The sequence below is a fragment of the Emys orbicularis genome, chromosome 2 (genome assembly GCF_028017835.1).
Source record: "Emys orbicularis isolate rEmyOrb1 chromosome 2, rEmyOrb1.hap1, whole genome shotgun sequence".
Taxonomy (NCBI): Eukaryota; Metazoa; Chordata; order Testudines; family Emydidae; genus Emys; species Emys orbicularis.
The window spans coordinates 269,702,358-269,724,875 of NC_088684.1; the positions used below are offsets into that span (position 1 = coordinate 269,702,358).

At 42.8% G+C, this 22,518-nt stretch overlaps 1 protein-coding gene across 1 annotated transcript in view; it reads right to left on the minus strand.

Annotated features, from left to right (window-relative positions):
• Positions 1-5,201: 5,201 nt before the first annotated feature.
• Positions 5,202-22,518, minus strand: part of ITGB1 (integrin subunit beta 1) — an 80,633-nt gene continuing 63,316 nt past the window's right edge. Inside the window, exons 15-16 of the mRNA XM_065399866.1 lie at positions 20,069-20,235; positions 5,202-6,424 (exon numbers count right to left, since the gene is read on the minus strand). Coding sequence (XP_065255938.1) covers positions 6,359-6,424; positions 20,069-20,235 — 233 coding nt within the window. The 3' untranslated portion in view covers positions 5,202-6,358. The remainder of the gene's footprint in view (positions 6,425-20,068; positions 20,236-22,518) is intronic.

Here is a 22,518-nt window from a genome sequence, read left to right on the forward strand (position 1 = left end):
TTACCTGTGCTGATGAGCTCTGCATGGTCACCTGTGCTCTCCACGCTGAGCAAACAGGAAATGAAATTCAAACGTTCGCGGGGCTTTTCCTGTCTACCTGGCCAGTGCATCTGAGATGAGAGTGCTGTCCAGAGCGGTCACAATGAAGCACTGTGGGATAGCTCCCGGAGGCCACTAATGTCGAATTCCGTCCTCACTACCCAATTCCGACCCCCATAAGGCCGATTTTATCGCTAATCCCCTCGTCGAGGTGGTGTAAAGAAACCGGTTTAAAGGGCCCTTTAAGTCGAAAGAAAGGGCTTTGTCGTGTAAACGTGTCCAGGCTTAAGTCGACTTAACGCAGCTAAAGTCGACCTAAACTCGTAGTGTAGACCAGGCCTTAGGTGGCTAATGCACCCGAAGACATGGAGACCTCACCTCTTCCAATGCAAAGAGTTCATGAAGTCTGGGTGCTGACTCGAGCCTCCCCGGTGTCAGCAGCATGTACTCTGCAGTCGGAAACAAAACTGGAACTGGAGCTGGAACAGAGGACTGTCCCAGAACCAAAAGTTCCCTTGACTTCAGCAGTGCTGATCTGGAAGGGATACACGGCTTGATGACCGGGACCAGTAGGTCCAGTGTTCTGTGTGACTTCTTGTCGTGTTTGTGAGCCTTGGAACACGCCACATCTCCGTGGCTGGAACTTGTGAAGCATGCAGTGTCCTTCTTGAGCCTTGAAGAAGACTTACTGCCATGTTTATGCATATGCTTCCTGGCCTCATGACTAGGCCCTGTCATGGGATACATAGCTCCAGTGGAACCAGACTTGAATGCCTCAATAGGAGATGCATGCTTCGATTCTTCAGGCTGATGTACGGGGTGGGTGGGTGTTCCCTGGCCTGGATCCAACTGCACCTTATGGTGACCTCCATGAGGTGCTTCTTGAGGTGGAGGGCCTGGCCTTCCTGGGTATGGCTTGGGAAGGAGAGGCAGATACTGCACCTGGATGCAATGTGGACTTCCCCCAGGCAGAAAAGGCAGTGTTGGTGCTCGTCACTGACAGAGAATGTGCAAGAGCAGGAGGTGCAGATCTTGAACCTTGGTTTCTTCGGCATAAGCCAGTACCCAGGTGAGGGCACTGAGGGGTGAATGGGTGGCTGGAAAAACAGTGTCCAAAGTTCTTAAATCCTAAATGCTACTGCTACACTAAAAACTACTACCTAAACAACACAAATATTACCTATATACAAGAGTAAAACAGTCTTTTATCTGTTTTAGAAAGTGTATCACAAGAGATGAGAGAACAGCAGAGGCTCCGACTTGGACCATGCAGCAGTGAGAAGGAACTGAGAACATGGTCGGTCCACTTTGCCCTTTATTGCCTTGGCAAAACTAGGAGGTAAAGCAAGGGCATGTGTGTGGACCAACAGACACTACTGCTTTCAAAATCTCTGGCTCCGGACACATGGAGTGCATTGTGCGTTTAACTCTCAGTGGAATACAATAGGGACCATTATGCAAAGAAGAACTGTTATGTCCCATCAGTTTTACAACCTCTCTCCTTTCAGATTTGGGTCTGCTTCTGAATGCCAAAAAAAAAAAAAAAAAACATTAGATTTCTGCCCAACCTAGAGAATTCTTCTTATAGGTTCTATATTGGACTCACTATCCTTGAACGCCTTTTTCTCAGAGGACAGGTTTCTGAAAATAGAGCTGTCTGTTTTCCAAAGGCGAACCTGACAAACCCAGAAAGAGGGCATCTTCCCGGATCTCATGAGTTTGATGGCAGCTACAACTTATGTAACTCCGTTTACTCATCTCAGAATGAGGCTGATACAGTTGTCTCAAGTCACAGTCTTCAAATGTTTGTTGTTGTGACAAGGTGTGCTTGCCCACACTGGTACGGCAAGGGTTAACTCTACTCTCTCGGCTGAGGAGGCCATGCCCCCTCGGCCCTGGTGGACATGCTCCATCTGGAGACCAGTATAAAAGGGAGCAGCCCATCTCATTTGGGGCTGACCGCTGAGGAAGGAGGATGCCTGCTGCAGGCTCCAGTCCGGGTACTGTTGAGTCACTAGACGGTGGAGGCCAGAGACACCATGACACAGGCGAATGCCCAAGCTCCTGTGGACGCCCAAGGGCCAACGGAGCTGTTGACAGCTGCACAGGCTGAGGAGCCTATGGACTTTGGAGACACCAGGACTACCACACCAGGGACAGGGTAGGAAGTAGTTCAGGGGGACTTAGTCATTGTGCTGGGTGGCGTCATCGTGTTTCGGATGGATGCCCTGCTAACCCAACGGTGAGTGCTCCTGCCACTGCTAGGGCCCTAAGCTGAGATCCAGTGGAGCAGGGAGGGCCTGGGTCCTCCTACCCAGCTGCCACCCACCCCTAGCTGGCGGCCTACTACCCCTGATTCACTACTAGGCCACACAGCCCTGTTGAACAAGGCAGCCAAACTAACTCTGACCATTGGACACGCAGCCCTGAGAAAGGGCAGCCATATTGACTTTTACCCCTATGCCACACTATCCTGAGGCAAGGGGGAATCGTATAGACTCAGCCATGGGGAAATAACTACCCTGACCCTACCCCAAGAGGGATGGGGTGTGCTTGCCCCGTGACAGTTATCATGCCTCAGAATGTCCTCAATTTGTTGAGATGATAGACAGACAGACCAAATGTTCTTGGAGGCATCCTGTTCAATTCCCCTTTCACCACCAGTCACACCACCTTCAGATGCATCCAACAAGGATGGGGTGTGCATTTAGGCCATTTCATAATCAGAAGCCAAAGGGCTTTTCAGGAAACAAGCTTGCATATACATGTGTTGGTGTCAAGAGCCATTCATTTGGCCCTCAGATCTTTCCTTCCTTATGTAGAGGGGGAGATTATTCAGGTAGCCGCAGACAACACAACCACTACATATGTGAACAAACGGGGGTGTTCATTCTTTCCACTTACGTGCTGAAGTGGTCAGATTATGGGTCTGGTGCATTCTTCACAAGGTCTATCTGGTGGGCTTGCATTTTACAGAGCAGAGTAATGTGCTAGCAGATCATCTCAGCAGGGACAATTTTCAGAGGCATGAGTGGCCTTAAAAGGTCAAGTAATAAAAGACATCTTCAGTTGTGGCTGGCCTGCTGTTAAACTATTTGCAACAAGATTCAACAAAAAGTATAGTCTCTTCTGTCCATGACCAGGAAGGGCAGTCAGTCCATCTCAGACACCATTCTTGTGCATTGGAAAAGGGGCTTTCCCTCCATTTCCCCTCCATTTCCATTAATTCTGAAAGTGGTGAAGAAGATTAATCAGGACAGGGCAAGAACGATACTGACTGTCCCAGCTTGTCCAAGACAGCAGTGGTATCTGGACCTGCTTCAGCTGTCACACAGAGTTTGCATGCATTTCTGTCTCCAAATCTCTTGCCACAATAGCAAGGCAGGTCCCTCAGTCTCTTCATTTGACTGCCTAAGCTATTGGACTTGGACTAATCTTGAACAATCCTTCTTAGTGCAGAATAGACTGCTCAGTTTTAGAAAGCTGTCTACTAGAAAGTGTTGCTTCGATGAGGGGAAACTAATTCTCCAGTTTCAGCTTCTACACCCTGTAGTTTGGAGTATTTAATTTACTTAAAATCTCAAGAGTTACCTAGTTCCTCTTAAAGTTCACTTGGCAGCTATCTCAGCTTACCGTTTTTTGGTCAGCGATAGACTGCTGTTTGTGGATGATACAGTTAAAAGATTATGAAGGGGGTACCTAATATGTATCCTCCTTTGAGGGATCCAGTTCCCTCTTGGGATCTTTTGCTGGTCTTATCTATATTTATGAAACCACTATTTGAAACCTTGGTAGAATGTTCCTTATTTTATTTATCTATTAAAACAGTGTTAATTATTGCTATATTATCATCCAGAAGGGTGAATTGCTTGCTGTGATGGGTGACGAGCCATTTACAGATTTTCATAAGGTAGTTCTTAGACTTGATCCCCCAGGTTTTTACCAAAAATAGCATCTGAGTTTCTTACAGTCATGTAGATTGTTTCTTATGCGAAGAATAATATGGGGTTAGTTAGAGCCCTGCAGACCATGTTTACAGATTGCGGATGGATGCAGATCCAAATTTTATATCTAGAACCCTGCAAATATGTGGATATCCGTGGACCATGATTGTGGATTGCAGAGATACATATTTTGTATCCGCACAGGGCTCTAGTCATAGTGTGTCTGCTCAGACTATTCTAGATGGGTTAAACAATATATCACTGAATGTTACAAGTTAGCAGATATTTCTGTGCCTACTATCCTATGACCTCATTCTACTAGAGCTGTAGCAGCACTTAATATGTTCCTATTTTAGAAATTTACAAGACTGCTCCTCGGAAGTCACTACATCCGTTCACTAAACATTATGGTCTAGATTTGGCTTCAAAAGCAGATGCCAAATTAGGCAGAGCAATACTTGAATTATTTTTCAATTAAAGCACTGTTCCCACCTCCTGAGTTTTCTGTACTGCTTATCAAAATACCCATAAGTGGGACTATGCAGACACTCTCAAAGAAGTAGTGAAGGTTACTTGCTTTATCTGTAACGGGAGTTCTTCAAAATGACTCTGCATAGTCACGCTTCCCATCCACATTCCCCTCTTGTTCAGAGTCCCATTATGGCTTCTCTGGCACAGCAGTGGAAAGAATTGAGGCAGCAGAGGGCACAGTACACCCTTACATAGCCTCTCCCTCAAAAAGTTCAGAAACACTGAGGAGAGGGGGCACATGTGCACTCTAATGGTAACAACTTGGAGAAGGTTATAGTGTTAGGTAGCACCAGGTGGTGCAACACCCATAAGTGGGAGTATGCAGAGTCACCTCAAAGAACTCTGGTTACACTTAACCAACCTTCATTTTGTGCAGTGTAAGAATTCTTTTATTTTTACTTTTGAACAAATAATTTTGAGTTTACTTTTGTATAATTAACTCACTTTCCTGATACTTGGTCCAAAAAGTATATTTGGTATAAATATAACTTCTCTTCCTCCTCCCTCAACTCTAAAATTGACTATTGAGGCAGCTAGATTTAAGAATTAAAAAAAAAAAAAAAAAATCTTTGAGGAACCCTAACTTTGATACAATTTTGTACATTATAAAGATTGTACAGGTTGCTTGAACAGTATTAATATCCCCAGTGTAGAAAGACAAGATGCGGTTTAGGTGTTTTTAGGTACTTTTAATTAATAAATAACTTCAGTAATAGCACTGTAAAAAGTGAACATCTGTTAAAATAAAAAGGCACTTAAAACAACAAACCAATTTGGAACAGATGCAATCTTAATGTTCAAAGGCAAATATACATGGCACATGTCAAAAATGAAACCTGACAGTGACAGTCATGTCACAGTACAAACTATGCAATCTCAGCTACAGGGTAAAGGCAAATGTACAGCCAAGACTGCAAAAGAAAATAAAGTTGTGCTGATACAAAAATATTACAAAAATTGCAACCAAATACATTAAAAGATTAGAAAGGTGACAGGCATCAGACTTTAAAGCAAGGAAACATTACCAAAAAGGACACTATATGAATTAAGGCCCTCATGTATTTAGAGGATGTCCTGGTGAGTGCTTCATGGTACTGCAGGCTGGCCAGGGCTTGAATTTACAAAGAAAAAATATGCAAGATACTAAGCAGCAACTTCTTGAAAAATGGCACAAATTTTAAAGCTTTTCCTTCCTACAATTTTCTTCCTAACCCCTTCAATTTGTCCATAACCTGGCACTTGACAGTTTAATAATAGGTATGCAGACACTTTTCACAGCCTTTTGCACCATTTGTTTCCAGCCTATTCATCTTACTGTTTCTAATCAGATATATCTAACAGATACCCAGTCATTGATCAACTTAAAAAAAAAAAAATCTCAGAGTTTGCAAGGAAATATTTAGTTAACATTTTAACTATGTCTGCAAACTCAAGCCCTGATAACCCTGTAAAGCTAAAACTTAATTTTTAATACTCAGTTGCTAGGCAGAGCCCTCATACTGATTGATTTCACCATTTCCCTCCCAGTCACATAACAGCAGTATCGTACACTTCCCACAGAAGACCTACATTTGAACAACACAGTAAGGAAAAGGTCAAAAAGGCACCATGTGACCTTAGCTGATTAGGCTATGCAGTCTCAAGTTTTCTCTCAGTCCCCTGGCACTGATTATTTTATTTGAAGAAAAAAAAATACATATTGTACATTTTAAAAACCTGCATAGGAAACAAACCTATATGTAATGAGTTAGTAAAATCACTGCAGAATTGCCCTAAATCTATCTTACTGTGACTACAAAAATTGCTACGTTGCATACAGTGTTGTGAAGTAATACAAGTAGTGTTCATTTCCCCTCATATTTAGGATTGACCACAGTTGTCACTGCACTCTTGTAAATAGGATTTTCACCCTAAAAAAAGAAAAATGTTCACATTAGTATTAAAAGGACACACAACGAGCACTACATTTATGACAACTGTACAAACAAAAACATATTTTATGACACTACGCATTGATCTGTAGTGTTTCCAGATGCTGTAAGTAAATACTAGCTTAAATCGTCTAAACAGAGCAAGATTTTCTCTATCAACTTTAGTAAAAGGCATGCTTAGCTAATAAACGCTAAGGTGTTAGGACAGATCTCTACTTTAGGATCACTCAATGACTACCATTCCAGGAGTGGGCCACCTGTGGCTCCGGAGCCGCATGTGGCTCTTCAGAGGTTAATAAGCGGCTCCTTGCACAGGTGCTGACTCCGGGGCTGGAGCTACAGACGCTAACTTTCCAATGTGCTGGGGGGTGCTCACTGCTCAACCCCCGGCTCTGCTGCAGGCCCTGCCCCCACTCCACCCCTTTCCCAAGGCCCCTGCCCCTTCCATGCCCTCACTCCTCCCCTCCCGCCCCCACTGAGCCTCCTGCACACGTGAAACAGCTGATTGCGGCGGGTGGGAGGTGTGGGGAGAGAGGGGGAGGCACTGATTGGCAGGGCTGCTGGCGGGTGGGAGGTGCTGGGGGCTGGAGGGGGGGGGGGGGCCTTGATGGGGAGGGCTGCTGACATATTTCTGTGGCTCTTTGGCAATGCACATAGATAAATTCTGGCTCCTTCTCAGGCTCAGGTATGCCATCCCGACCTCTTCTGTTCTTTCCCTCTGAATCACCTGGCATTGGCTACTGTCGGAAGACAGGATACTGGGCTAGCTGGGCTATTGGTCTGACCCAATATGGCTGTTCTTATGTTAGGATACGCCACATGGTTCCCTTATAGTTTATGAACCACACATGCTCATCTGAGGGCTGAATGGTCAGGCGAAGGCTTTATATCTTCGATCTCATGACATACTGGTGAAGGAGTTGGGGGGAGCATTTCACTCAACATTTTTTGAACTGGAATGCTTGAAGTTAGGCTCTTAAATAAAAGTTGCCTGAATTTCAGTTACTGCGCATTTGTAGTTCTGATTGACTTTGTTCCCAGATGACAACGTTCGGAGAACAGAAGGGTGTGCGGTCTGCCGGGAGCTAAGATATGGGATGTGGACGTGAGGCTGAAGAGGATACTAATGGGAGCAGGAAAGAATCCACTGATTATCCTTGATGTCAGAACAAATGACACAGCTAGATTCTTGCTGGAACATATCTCAACCAGTTCCAGTGCAGCGAAGCGGTAAAAGATGAGCTAGCTCATGTAGAGAGCCCACTAGACTCAGCGCCTTCATTGATCTTGTCTTTTGTATTGATACCTCACTGTGTGAGTGAAAGGAAGAGAGAAAGGGGGCCCAATGACACACACACACTCCACCCAGATCTATAGAATCTTTAGGATCTGGGTTGCAAATGTTTGACCCTGGAGGAAAAGGAATACCACTGGAAACTTAACTTCTCTTTCTACTGCAGAATTTCAGAATGTTCCCTCACTTCCTGTCCATCCAGACTGAAATCAGGAAATGAACCAGCCCAGGCCCAGTAAGAGGGTACAGCCTGGGTGTCACCAAGTGCCAAGCCCTAAGCTAGTTCCCCCACCTTTAAAGAGAACCAAATCTAAACCGCATGGAGCCTCACCATACTTACAGGTACCACTGCACTTATGTGTCCTAGGAGGATTGGAGTTGATTCCCCTGTAGTTAGTCATGGTCGACTCTCATGCCATTGATAGTTTTATAGATGCAATGGCTGCCCAGAACCTACAAATTCCTCTTTGGCCTAAATCTTAACTAGACCTGGTAGAAACAATCAATGGATCACTCCTATCATCTGATCCAGTAACCCAGGAAATTGTTCTCTTAGGCTATGTCTACACTGCAATTAAAAACCTGCAGCTAGCCTGTGCCAGCTAACTCAGGTTCACAGGGCTCGGGCTAAGGGGCTGCTTAATTTCAGTGTAGACATTTGGGCTCAGGCTGAAGCCTGGGCTCTGGGACCCTCCCCGCTTGCAGGGTTCTTAGCCTGAGCCAGCCACAGGTTTTTAACTGCAGTGTAGACATTCCCTTAGAGGCCACAGTGGGAGAGCACCGCATGTTACTTCAATGTGATCAGCTCTCAGCACTAATACTTGGTATACTGTGTTTAGAGTAGTGTGATCTGCGTATCTCCTGAAGAGGGAAGAGCATTGACTTTTCTTCCGATTATTGCCAAAAAGCAGGCCTGCGACCCCCCGTGTTAGCCAATGCCTATTCCCCAGGAACGGATATTACTACCCAAGGAAAAAACAGTGGGGGCCAGTGAGAAAGAAACTACCTTGAGCCCAGAACCCCATCTCCCCAAGAAATACACTAACATTTCTGAGAAAAAAACCCACATCTCTTCTGTCCCCACAGCAGGACTATAACTGCCCTGTAGATTGCAGCTTAAGGTGAAGGCCTTTTATGGACAAATATACACCATATCCAAAACAGAGTGTGGAAGCACTATGCATCTATATCCAAGAAAATCTCAAGAAGGGCTTCATCTGTTAATCTTCCTCCCCAGCAGGGGCACTAGTCCTTTTTGTATGACAGGACGAGGTGCTCTGCATTTGCAGGGACTATCGAGTCCTAAATCTGCAACTGATATCCTCTACCTCTTTATCCTGGAATTGCTAGATTGTGTGTGAACAACCACAATCCTCATGAAGCTAGACCATCAGGGACCTTACAAAATAGTGCATAAGAGTCAGGGATGAGTGGAAAACAATCTTTCATACACGATACAGATACTTTGAATATTTAGTAATGCCATTTGGCCTAACCAATGCCCCTGGAACTTTCCAACACATCATGAATTATGTGTTCAGGGACACAGGGGAGCAGAATGTCATATTTTATCTCAGTGATATCCTACTGTTCTCAGAGAACCAAGAACAACACTGTTGCCACATCTGATCTGTTCTAGAAAGGCTGTGGAAGCATGGTTTGTATGCCAATCTGGAAAAATGCCTCTTTGACCAGTCTTACATCAAATTTTTGGGCTACATCATCTTCCCAGGGGGTGTTCAGATTCAAAAAAGCAGCCATCTGTGACTGGTCAGCTACCCAGAATCCCCTTAAATTACAACACACACTGGGCTGTGTCAATTTTTATCAGCAATTTATTGCTGACTTCTCAGGAAAAATAGTTCCCCTAACTTCACTCCTACATAAGATTGCACAATGACAGAATATTAGATAAGTAGCTGCTTGCAATTAAAACCAGGTCCAAGGAGAGATGCCACTACCTTGAGAGGGCTTGGCCACTTGTACAGGTGTTCAAAGACAATAAGAACCTTGAGTATCTCTGAAAGGCCCAAATTTCAAACAAAAAGCTGCTAAGGTGGGTCCTGTTTTTCTCGGAGTTCAAGTTAACCATCACCTACCTGCCTGGGTCCCAAAATGGGAAGGCCAACGCCTTATTGCAAAAAGGAGAGTACTACCAGGAAGGCAAGGAGCCAACTGCTGAGCCAGCATACTGCCTCAAAGCTAGTAATTTTCTCAACATGGCAGTTCACAAAGATCTGATCTCTGATCTCCCTTGTTTGATCCACCTCTAAGGAGGACCCCTTGCTTGGGGACCACATCTCAAGTGTTTGGGGACCCGGATGCACTACTCTGAACATAACAAAGTAACATGTTTCAACAGGTGCATGTATGTATCTCTGAGGGCCTCCCCCCGCTTTGAAATGCTACATCTTTATCACGATACCCCACTGGCAGCACACTTTGGTCATTAAGCACTCCTTTGCAACCTCCCACTTTTTCTACTGGCCCTGTATGAGGGCCAAAATTCAAGCCTGTATGGATTCATGTTAACTCTGTGTCCATACCAAAGCACCTCGAACCAAGCTCATTGGTACTTTGGTCCCCCCAGAAATACCTGCAAAGCCTTAGATATCCATTTCACTAAACTTCAATGTGGAATTCCCTACATGGCCCACTTCATCCCCTGCAGCCGCTTACTCTCCACCGAGGTTACTGGCCAACTCACGATAAGACACATTATTTGTCTTCAAGGGCTTCCAGACCACATTGTCTCATGGAGAGAGGAAGCTCCTTGCCCGGGAGATAAATTTTCTAATCGTGCCTGCCTCCTTTGCTGGCCACGCAACTTGAATTGGGCTGCTGAGATGCTGTCTGCATCTTGCCCAGTAGAGTTAGCGTCTCCAATCCTATCTGGCTCCTTTCCTGCCTGTGGAAGGGGGATCCTAGGTGACCCCACCTGGTCTGGGCTGAGGGAGGAACTGCTTACTGCCAACAGAGTTGACTGAGCTCCTCAACAAGACACCTAATAGGCAGTAAAAGCAGACAACATAGACCTTTTCTTTTGCTTCTGGCCTTTTGTGGCCAAGCTCTCTTCCTAAAACCCACGGAAGCACCAGCTGCTGCAAACACCTCAGAAGTTGAAGTGGAGCTGAGGGGCAATCTCTGCAAAAGGCAAATGCAGCCCTGTGACATGGCTGGGAATTAGCCAGCTAAACTGTTAGTTGGAAATTTGAAATAAAAAGCTCTACAGCAGAGAGATCTGGCTAAGATACTGTGGAAGTGATAAAAATGGAAGAAACTTCAGGGGTCGGGGCATTCCATTGCTGCCAGTCCCTAAAAGGGTTCTTCCCCTGAGCTGAAAAACCCTTTGTAATGGATCTGTGGACCTTAGTACAATAAAGAACAAGTCATTTTATTGATTTCTAGAAGTCTGGGTTCATATTTAACTAAACAAAGGAAGGCTATAGTACAGTGTTTGTATACTACATGTAGTAGGGGGATAAAACATACACACTTCAATAACAGTGATGCACTTGCACACAACAAAGCAAGTCTTGATGCTGTCTCCATTCATATCAGACTCTGGCAAACAATTTTGATATGCAAATAATCCTTAGTAAGGAAGGAGAATCTCAAGCTGCTTAGGCAATATAAATATTTTAACTTTGCCCTTATGTAGCTTTTTAAATCTTCTAAACACTTTACAGATAAGTTACCCTCAACACTCCCCAGGGAGGTAAGCAAGCATTATCTCCACTTTACAAATAAGAAAACTGAGGCAAACAGGTTGAATGACTTGCAGCAGGCCACAACAGGAATCAGTGTAAGAGCTGGGATTAGAACTCAGGAGTTCCCAGGGTCTAATCCATATTCGGTCTACATATATCCTCTGGAAATAGATGATCAGCTGATATATATTAAATACAATGCTGTAAAAAGAGAGATCAGAGGCTTTGAAGTTTATATATCCCTTCATTTAGCAGATGACCAATGATGGGGAAAAAGTCAGAGAATATCTGTGCTTTTCTTACATATGTATGAATTTAGTGTTTACATGCAGTGCCAGCGAGAGACTGATGTCCTCTATTAAGTACATAATAGGCAACAATAATGCAAACTTCCTCATGCTACCCGACCTGTGTCTCTCAGATCTGAGCTGGAGTAACCACTCCTAGGAATGTGCAAATAATTCAGTCTCTTGTGACCCACTCGATCAGTAGCCTCTCTGTTAAGACTAACAATGTAGTAGTGGACAACTGTTCACTAGACCAAACTCATTTCGCATTGGCTACTATTGGATGGTACCAACTTTTGGTTATTACCAATCTGTGCTGAATTTTGACTGATAACTAAGATGTGAACGATTATTTTCCATTATTAACCTCTTAGCTATGGAGTTCCACAGAATATCTTACCTTCTGAGATAAGTGTATTGCAGTTTTTATTTAAGGAAGATATATATTTCATTTATAAAACAGTGTAAATCAAAATGAGCACACATTTAACATGCAAATTTAGCAGATAAACCATTTCTATCACATGCCCACCTAAACGTCATGCACAGTTTAACTGAAATGATTCTAGAAACACTAGCTGTTCACACCGTATTCATACAGTAGAACTAATTACACTTCACTTGAGACCAAGAATCTTAGGGCTCATCTACATGGTGCATTAGTGTGCACCAGGTGGGGTGTAAATTCTAGAGCTCACCAGAGTGTCATGCACTAACTTGCCCACATGGACCCTATTGGAGACCACTAAAAGTTCCCTACTGATCATGTAGTCCCATTTCAAACGGGACTGCACTGGCAGACCCCTGTGATGTCACAGAGCCCCAATGGGTTCAAAAAGGGCTGCATGCAGGTGTAAGGGGCGGACCATGTTTTTCAGTGCAAGATTGGAGCTTTGGTGTAGTTTCCTGGTTAATAGACACTACACCTGTTGAAACAGTATCTAGGCCAGGGGTTCTCAAACTGGGGGTCGTGACCCCTCCGGGGGTTGCAAGGTTATTGCAAGGGGGGTCCTGAGCGGTCAGACTCCAGCCCCAAACCCTGCTTCGCCTCCAGCATTTATAATAATGTTAAATATAAAAACAGTGTTTTCAATTTATAAGGGGGGTCATACTCAGAGGCTTGCTGTGTAAAAGGGGTCATCAGTACAAAAGTTTGAGAATCACTGATCTAGGCATATCTATCACATCAATAATGCTCACTTTTATACAAGGATTAGCAGAAGTCAATAGCTTTTGCTTTCCATTTAGAAATACTCTATTATAAAAAAAATACAACTAATTCAGATTTGTATCTGCCTCATTAATTTAACTTTGTTAAATTATAGAATCTTTAATACAGTAAGACTAAAAAGTTAAGAAACTTTACAAATTTAACACTGTATTAGTCTAGATCCCACATGTATTCTGACTGGCTGGCTACGATAGAACTTTTTAGCATTAACTTGCCCCCATATATATAAGTCAAATTATGCTAAAAATATTCTCATTAAAACTCTAACACATTGGGAGGGATCCATAGAAAGATCTGGGTACCTAAATTCCAGACTTAGGTGCCCAAATCCCAGTTTTGGCTCCACTGCAATACACAAAACTCCTGTCAAATCTATAGGTGCCTAAACTCACTCAGCACCTAAGTTTTTCAGGTTAAAGTTTCCCTGGGTGCTTATGTTTCTGCATCTGATTATGTGCACTGCTACCTCCCTACAAGCATCTGGACACTTATCTCCCACCTAAGCCCCGGAGTGATTCACGAACCAGGGGAAGACAGGCATTTGGCCACTTAAATTGCATGTGGAGCCCAACTGGTAGCCGTGCTAAGAAGGCATTTAAAATCCTCCCTGAAGCCTAGACTTAAGCACCCATCTCTGAGAGGGGGCGGGACTTAGTGTCCCTTCTCCAGTTGGCATCTCCCATTGCTTAGCTTAATATGCTTAATATCCCTGCCTAATATGCTTGTTTTTGTGGATCGCATTCTTAGATGACTCTCTCCCCCCATTCACATTGTACAGGGAGCCTGCTGTGTGAATCTCAGTGTTGTTCCTGAGATTTTCTAGGCGCCATGATGCCCAGCATTGCAATCCCTAAGTCTCTTTGTGGATTCCCACCCATTTTGCTTAAAAATCTTAAACGGAAACTGCAACTGCCATAGCTGTATAAGAGAGATGAGGTGAGTGAGGTAATGTCTTTAACTGCACCAACTTCTGTTGGTGAAAGAGATAAGCTTTTGGGCTTTCACAGGTGACCTGAAGAGGAGCTTTGTGAAGCTTGAAAGCTTGCCTCTCTCACCAACAGAAGTTGGTCCAATAAAAGGAATTACCTCACCCACTTTGTCTCTGAAATGCCCTGGGACCAACACAGTTACAACACTGCAGATAACTGCAGAAGTAATTTTTCCATTCATATCTTCCAAACAGTACTGTTTTAAGCACTTCACTGGTTTGTAGTTCCTGCAAGAAACTATTAACTACCTCTTAGATATCAAGGTGATATAGAAAACCTAGGATAGATCATTTAAAGCTCACAAGATATATAATTAAGGTTCCTGCAACAATATTCTCTCTGCTACATTACAGTGTGTAGCATTTTAGATTACTGTTTGTTAAATACCTTGCTATATACAATATGTTTCATTGGCCTTCTTACTACTTTTTTCTCCATTGACGTATTGTTTCAATTTAAACAAATCACAGAACATCTAATCACAAAAACTATATGCATGATATGTGCAGTTAGTCTGAGTTATGACCCAAGTTACTGTGGGAAACTTATCTCTAGAATCTTTTGACATTTGCTCAAGAACTGGTTCTCACTATCTACTCCATTTCACAAATATCATCAGGTCTTTTTGAATAACACCATTATGTGGATCCCCTGCCAAGCTTCAATGTTGGAAATTGCACCCCTCCCAAAAAAGGCATATCCCTTTTTCAGAGAATAGAGAAAGGAGGAGACACACCAAGCATGGCTGGAAGGCTAGAGGCCAGGAGTTAACCCCTTGGATAAGGTAGGGTGCTTTTCACTGACACAGATCTAAACTGAGCATCACAGTGAAGAACGTGTGGTAAGGCCCTGTAGAAGGAAACCCTAGGAGTAGAGTGAAGTGGCTTCTTCCTGTGGTGACACAGCAGCCAGCTTCCCTGCCATGGCAACAGTATATGGCTCTCCTCCAAAGTGTTTGAGAGGAACCACTATGATCCGCATGAGTTAAAAGTTATTGATGGAAGCCTACTGCTACTGTAAATTCGAGTGAAGCATCCATTTCTGGGGAGGTTCTCTACACTCCATTTCCTTCCTGAAAACCCACCCAGTCTATCCATGGCACCCTTGTCCCCTGCTCTGAACAGATTCACAGCAATACAGCTGAGGCCATCCTGCAAAGCCAGGGAAGACCTAGACATTCCTGATATTTCTAAAGTTAAGAAAAAGACAAAAAGTTAACTTTAAAAAACCAAGCCTCCTTGTGCCAATAAAGCAGCAAAAAGGCAGAAGCCAATCTAAAAAAAAACTATAGGTCTCTTAGGTAACAACAGGAAGGTTATGTCAAAGTTTTCTGAATTGCTTGGGAGATAAACATTTTCGGCTCATTTTGTATACCCTAGAGATGTCTGTCTAACTAATCAAGTTGCTCACAATAGACATGATTGCAGATAAGCTAAATGTAATAAATTGATTTAACAACTTTCAACAGCTTACTCAAGATTTAAGACACACTAACGGTTTAAAAATTGCAATAAAGTCTCTGTTCTTTAGAAGTTAAAACCATTTTTTTTTTTTTTTTTAGAATATCATCATTTGTTTAGCCCCAACACTGTACAAGCCAAAATGAGCTGATAGAAATACAAGGCCTCTGCCTCAAAGAATTTAAAATATACACAGATAACTCATCAACAAAGAAAGGAGGTGGAAAAATGACCCAAGCCATAAAACTGAATGATGACATTTAGTACCATCTGAGATCTGCCAACCAGGACTTTTATTTTACTTTTTTTTTAAAAAAAAAGTGAAGATACTTTCATCTTGGTTCTTACCACCTGCTTGAGGAGAAAACAAAAGAGTAGTAGTCTTTTGAAAGAAATCAGAAAAAGGCATGGCAGGGCCAAGAGGGATCCAACCATACAGAGATGCATGGAACAGAGTGGAAAGAGAACACCAAGGGGGTAGTTAGATGTTTGGCTTGTGCACAATGAAGGGGGAAAGGAATGATAAAGAAGTAGGCAGGAGCTGGATTGTATAGAGTCTTAGAAGGGAGGACAAGGAAACGTCATTCAAGAAATCTCAGGAGAGCTGTGAAGGGACTGGAAATGGAGCTGGCTATGGTTCAGAGTGAGGGACAAGGTAAATGATTTTTACAGCTACGTTTTGGATAGATTGAAAAAGTGTGTGTTTCATGAGGCGAGAGTTTAGGAAAACAGACAGGATTACAATAGTTGAGAAGAAATAATCAGGGCTTGGGAAAGGTTTTTTATGGTTGGAATGGAAGGATTTTGGAGATATAAAGGAAAAACTGGGAGAGAATGAGGAGTTGATGATAATACCAGGGTATAACCACATAAAAAATGAGAAGAGACCAGGTAGGAGAAAATCAAGTTATGGGTCCAGAGCCTTTCCCGACAACCCCCCCCCCCCCCACCACTTTGAAATAAAAGGTGCAGCACTAGGTTCTATTGTGATGGACAAATTCTTCCTTTTCCATTTTCATTATTAGCCCCCTCTTCTGTCTCCCCCCCCGCAAGATTTTCCATCTTTCTCCCCCTTTCCCTCCCCCCCACCCCCCTCTCCTGTCATCTGTTTCCCTACCCATCCTCTCTATTCTCATCCCCCTCTCTGGAGACCCTGGGGAAGGAGGAGAGCAATCTCACTTAAGAACCCTTCCTTCTAATCTCCCTTAACAATCCATCCTCTCTGGCTTCCTGATCTGTACATCAGCGTTTGGCTGTCACTCTCCCTGCTTCTTGTGCTTTAGGGTTGAAGAAATAAGATCTTTGGGCTGATGCCATTCACCTCCTTCTGCCTTTCTCCTCAGTATCTGAATTGGGAGCTAAGAATCTCAGAATCCAGTTTCCTTGTGATGGGCTTAATGCTGAGCCAAATGGAAGGATGCAGCTCCTGCTTCACTGCCTCATGGCTGGTGGCTGTTATAACAGCGGAGCAGGGGCAGTCAGCAGCACAGAGCTGCAGCCAACAGTTTAAAGCAGAAGGTTGGAGTGTTCAGCCTTAGTTTCAGGAGGGAAAGAGGCAGAAGGAGACTAACAGTTGGCTATGGAAGAAAATGCCCTTCCCTCATTCCCATAGATCAGGGGTCGGCAACCTTTGGCACACGGCCCATCAGGGTAATCTGCTGGTGGGCCGCGAGACATTTTGTTTATGTTGACTGTCCGCAGGCACAGCTCCCTGCATCTCCCAGTGGCCGCGGTGGTCAGCATGTCCCTGTGGCCCACTGCTTCCCGCAGCTCCCATTGGCTGGGAACGGCAAACTGCAGCCACTGGGAGTTGTGGAGGGCTGTACCTGCGGACAACGTAAACAAAACGTCTCGCGGCCCACCATCGGATTACCCTGATGGGCCACGTGCCGAAGGTTGCCAACACCTGCCAGAGATGACACCCGAGAGACAAAGGATTATGATATTGCCAGTTGTGATGGGAAAATTAGGAAGGGGTTGCATATCTAATCATGAAATTATTAATGAACATATTTCACACTTAAAGGGTATGTTTAGACAGAGTTTTTTTGTTTTTTTACCTTGAGCTAACTGACTGCCCATTAACTGAGGTAATTAATACATTTGTAAATGCTAGTCTGGATGCTCCCCAAAAGTTTGTTCCAGTAAAGCCACAAACATTTGTATCCCAGATAAACTGTAAAGGCTAGTCTGGACAGTCCCTAAAAAACTACCTTGAGTTAATTGACAGTCAAAAACCCCCTACTGTAGAAAAGCCCAAAGAGATTCTCATTCGTCCACCACCAATCTAAATGGTTGTTCTATTTTCCTTTATATAAAATACTGTTCTTCAACTTCACATATAAACTCAGTTCTCAAGCAAGTACTAGGATATTAATAAATAAGCAATGTTGCTGTTAATACAGATTAAAGATTTTCAAGCTCCACTCTGTACAATTTCAGAACTGAAGCAGCAGCAGATCAACAGAATAAGGCTCAAACTGTGATTAATTGGCAATGACACTGAGTCTGAAAAGAGTTAAAAGTGACATGCAAAGAAAAAGAAGAAATTGAAAAGAAAATACAAACTGAGACTTAGAGACCAGCTTTACGTCCATAGTTTGGATTCTTGAAATTATTAATAGGACTCTTGTATATTGGATTTTCTTGCTGAAGTGAAAGAAATGATCAATGTCGAATAATTCAACAGAAAAAAAGAAAATAACATTCTCAACGATCATAAAAAAAGGGACGATCATGCTGTATCTAAAGGAAAATTATGTTAGTAATTTTCTTTTAAAATTATTTAGCAGTGGAACTCTAATACAAATCTGAAAAATCCTTGGCAGATCAATAAACAAGGATAAAGCCCTTCTAAGGAAATAACTGAAGCATAACTCTGCTTATAAGGATGCGTGGGTGTTTAGTCCCACAAGATTTCAGTACATCAGCACTGAGGTTTGATGTTCAACCATTACTGACCCTCCCCACAGACCCTAATGAATATATATATTTAAGGTCTCCTTGCAAAAACAAAAAAGAAAAACCCAGTTACTTACCTTTCTGTAACTTGTTCTTTGAGATGTGTTGTACATGTCATTCCACTGTAGGTGTGTGCATGCCCTGAGCACAGTCAGTGGAAATTTTCCCCTCAGTTCCCGTTGGGGTGGGTTGGGCACCCTCTGATGCCATGCACTCATAGTGCTGCTATAAAGGGTCCAGCCGACCCCACACCCCCTCAGTTCCTTCTTGCTGGTCAACTCTGATTTAGAGGGGTAGGAAGGTGAGTCGTTGAATGGACACGTGCAACACATCTTGAAGAACAACAGTCCAGGAAAGGTAAGAAACCGTTTTTTCTTCTTCAAGTGCTTGCACATGTCCATTCCACTGTAGGTGACTCCCAAGCAGTTGCATAGGAGGTGGGATTAGAGTTCATGGACATGCTGACTGCAAAACAGCTCAACCGAATCTGGAATCATACCTAGACTGTTGAGTAATGGCATAATGAGCAGCGAACGTATGTACTGACAACCAAGTCACTGCTCTGCAAATGTCCTGAATAGGAATCTGTGGTAGGAATGCCACTGAAGACGTGTATGCGCTCATGGAGTGGACAGTCAGGATAACTGGTGGCGGAACACCCGCCTGCTCGTAACACATGAGAATGCACGATGTGATCCAAGAAGAAATTCTCTGCATAGAGATGGGGAGACCTTTTATCCTGTCAGCTATTGCTATGAACAGTTGGGGTGGATTTACGAAATGGTTTGGTCCTTTCTACATAGAATGCTAGGGCACATCTTACGTCCAGTGAATGAAGCCGCTGTTATTCGCTATTTGCATGTGGTTTTGGGTAGAAAACTGGTAAGAAGATTGCCTGATTGCTATGAAATTGGGAAACCACCTTCGGGAGGAAGCTAGAGTGAGGACATAACTGCACCTTATCCCCAAACAAGAGTGTACGGAGGTTCTACTGAGAAAGCTTGCCGTAGCAAGGAGAACAGTTCCAGCAATCGTCACAGTCAGTAAGAAGAAACTGAGGGTGCGCCGGGTCGACTGGGCCCTTTATACGGTGCTATGAGCACACAGCACCAGAGGACGCTCAGCTGCCCCGATGGGTACCACTGAGAGAAAAAATTCTGGTGACTGTGCTCAGGGTGCGCACACACCTACAGTGGAATGAACATGTGTAAGCACTCAAACAAGGAGGATGATTTTTGCTCTTCTACAGTATGTAAATGCAACTCCCATCAACTTTTAATGGAAGCGGTCTGATTATTTGAGGTAACAATTTGGTCCACAAACAGGGTGTGGTACTCTGATGTCACAGTAACAAAGTTGGGCTAGTCTAGCACTATCACTTCAGTCTGTTTCCTTTTCTACAAGCTTGGCCCAAATTATTTAAGTAATTAGAACTCAAAACCTAAATTTCTGAGTACATGCTGGCTTATCTAGTCAGGTTATACATCCTAGGCGAAAGATGTTCTTTTACAATTCATCACTATTGACAGTATGTACAGGACATGTTCACGACCAACTCTAAACAAAGGTTTTTTGTATTCCAGTTTTTATCCTATAGAGGAGCACCTTGAAATATTTGGGGCACACAAACAAAAACTTTTGTACTTTCCGTAACAACAGTAGCTTTATTGAATTTAAGTTCCATGACTCACCGTGTCCCACTTCGCATTCATCTTCTCCTTTTCAAATTTAGCAAATTCTCTTCTGTCATGAATGATCATAAGTAGTTTCCAAATCAGTAATAAAGCAAGACCAATCAGAACAATTCCAGCAACCACACCAGCTACAATGGGAATGATGTCCGGGCCAGTGGGGCATTCTGGGGAATAGAATAATTACAGTACAGTTTTAGCACAATGTAAAAGAAGCACAATTGCTGAAGAATTTAAATTATACTGTGCAACATTCAGAGCATCCAACTTATCAAGAGCAATGCTAACAATAATTTCTCACATTTAAAATGCATCTGTGAATAATAATCTAAATTAGAGCTACTGAGATATACAAAGATTCTTATTCTAGTTTTGAGACACACAGATAGTGAGAAAGCAAGTTTTGATGCCATGGAGAAATGACTTCTGTTGACCAAATCAGCTTTTAAGACCACACAGAGCTAAGAATTTCATAGCACTTGAAGCCTTAAGATTAGACCTCTAGACTACTTATGAACAAGACGGGGGGAAATTGACTTTATGAGTGTAAATATGGATTAACCAGATAGTCCCAAAATACTCCTCGCTTTATAGAAAAAGTGTGGCCTTGTTTCTACCTCAAGTTGCAATATTTATACAAAGCCAAATTGTAATAGCATGATCCCCTGAAGCAGAGAAATTAGAATGTTAACAGATTTTTACAAGACTTCTTCAACATGGGAATCCAGTGCTTTGTTGAACTAGGAGATGCAAAAATGATTGACATTTTCATTCATAAGGATGAATAATTGCAGAACAAAAATGATACTTGTAAAATTAACTAAAACCATACAAAGAAGTTATTTGTATGGAGAAGGTAAGGCAAGGGTAACTAGCACTCTTGTAAAAAAGTTACCTGTTTTGCTAAATACAGAATTCTGAGTAGTCACCTAAACTAAGGGATTGATCCTGCTCCCCTTCTAGTCAATGGAAAAACTCCCATTAACTCTACTGGTGCAAGATCAAGCCCCAAGTGAACTGCTGGAATCTGTCAAGGTGCATAGTTAGTGTACTGAATCACCCCAAGGGACACGGATTTTGAGTCCTGCTCCTATTAGTTGGGCTGAGATTCCTACAGAATGCTAACATTATTAACCAATTTTTAAGAAAAATTTAAGGAAATAAAATGAGAAAGTCCATTAATGAACTTTACAACATTTTGAAAGTCAGCTGAGACAAATGAACATTCTACTGAGACTTAAACCCTTTGGGACGAGGCTTACCTTCATTACACATGGGCACAGCACCTAGCACAGAGTGACAGACTGCCTCTCCTCCTCTTCCTTTCCCTATTCTCTCCTGATCCCCTCTGATCCCTTTTGCTGCCCATCTAGGTGAGCCTTAAGTGGCCAGGTCAGATATTTTGTAGTAACAGCTATAGGCTAAGTGACTGTTGGCTTTTAAATTCAGCCATTTGAGTTAGCAAATAGCTGTCTTTAACGTATACAAAATTATGCTCCTCACCATGGAAAATTTCAACCGTAAAAGGAGAAATTTTGGGAACATTACCAAAAAAATAGTGAGTTAATGCAAGTTTCCATATAATGTTCACGATTGTAGAGAAGTTATTCCATGACTCTTTAAAATGCTGTACTGAGCAAAACACATACAGCTCTCTGGGTCGACATCATACTAAACTAGTGCAACTAGGGGAAAATCTGGCCTTCACTGAGTAGATAGATTGATGCAGATATTTGCAATAATTTCCCATTAAACAGAAATAACATTTAAAATTAAATTAAAAAAAAACAGATAAACAAATCTCACACTTCAGGGCATAAATTTCACCAACTGAGGAAGGGATGTCATTCAAAGCTGCAGCATTGTACAAATATGTACATTATGGGCATTAACACATTTATGTCTGAAATGGGGTGTTGGACACTGAATTAAGCAGACTATTGATCTTGTCCGATTTATCAATTCCTATAATCCTGCAGAATGAGACATAGGTATATTTTATATTAAGTCACTAACTCAGTCAGGAAACCACTAGTATGGTTGGAAGCAAAGGTCCTTTTCAGAAGGGATGTTAGCTTGATTAGACAGTAAGCCATCTGCCCACTAATCTAAACTAGCCAATTTCCCGGAAAATAACAAACCATTGATCAAACCACAGTTGAATCAATTTTTCCTCTGCCAGCAGATATTTGATGAAACCACCTCCAGGAAGTCGGAGTATTATGGATTAATTCAATAAAAGGCCTGTCAGAACCATCCTTGAAGGTAAGTGGTCTGAGTAAAGCAAGGACTGATAAGAGAAATAACACAGCTCTACAGCCAAAATGCTTCTGAAATAAATGTAGTCAAACTTTACTAATTCTGGGTCACTGAGAACGAAAATGATGCTTAAAATTGTTGATTGGCTCTAGTTTTCAAGATATGCTATTGGGTCAGTATATACGACCCTT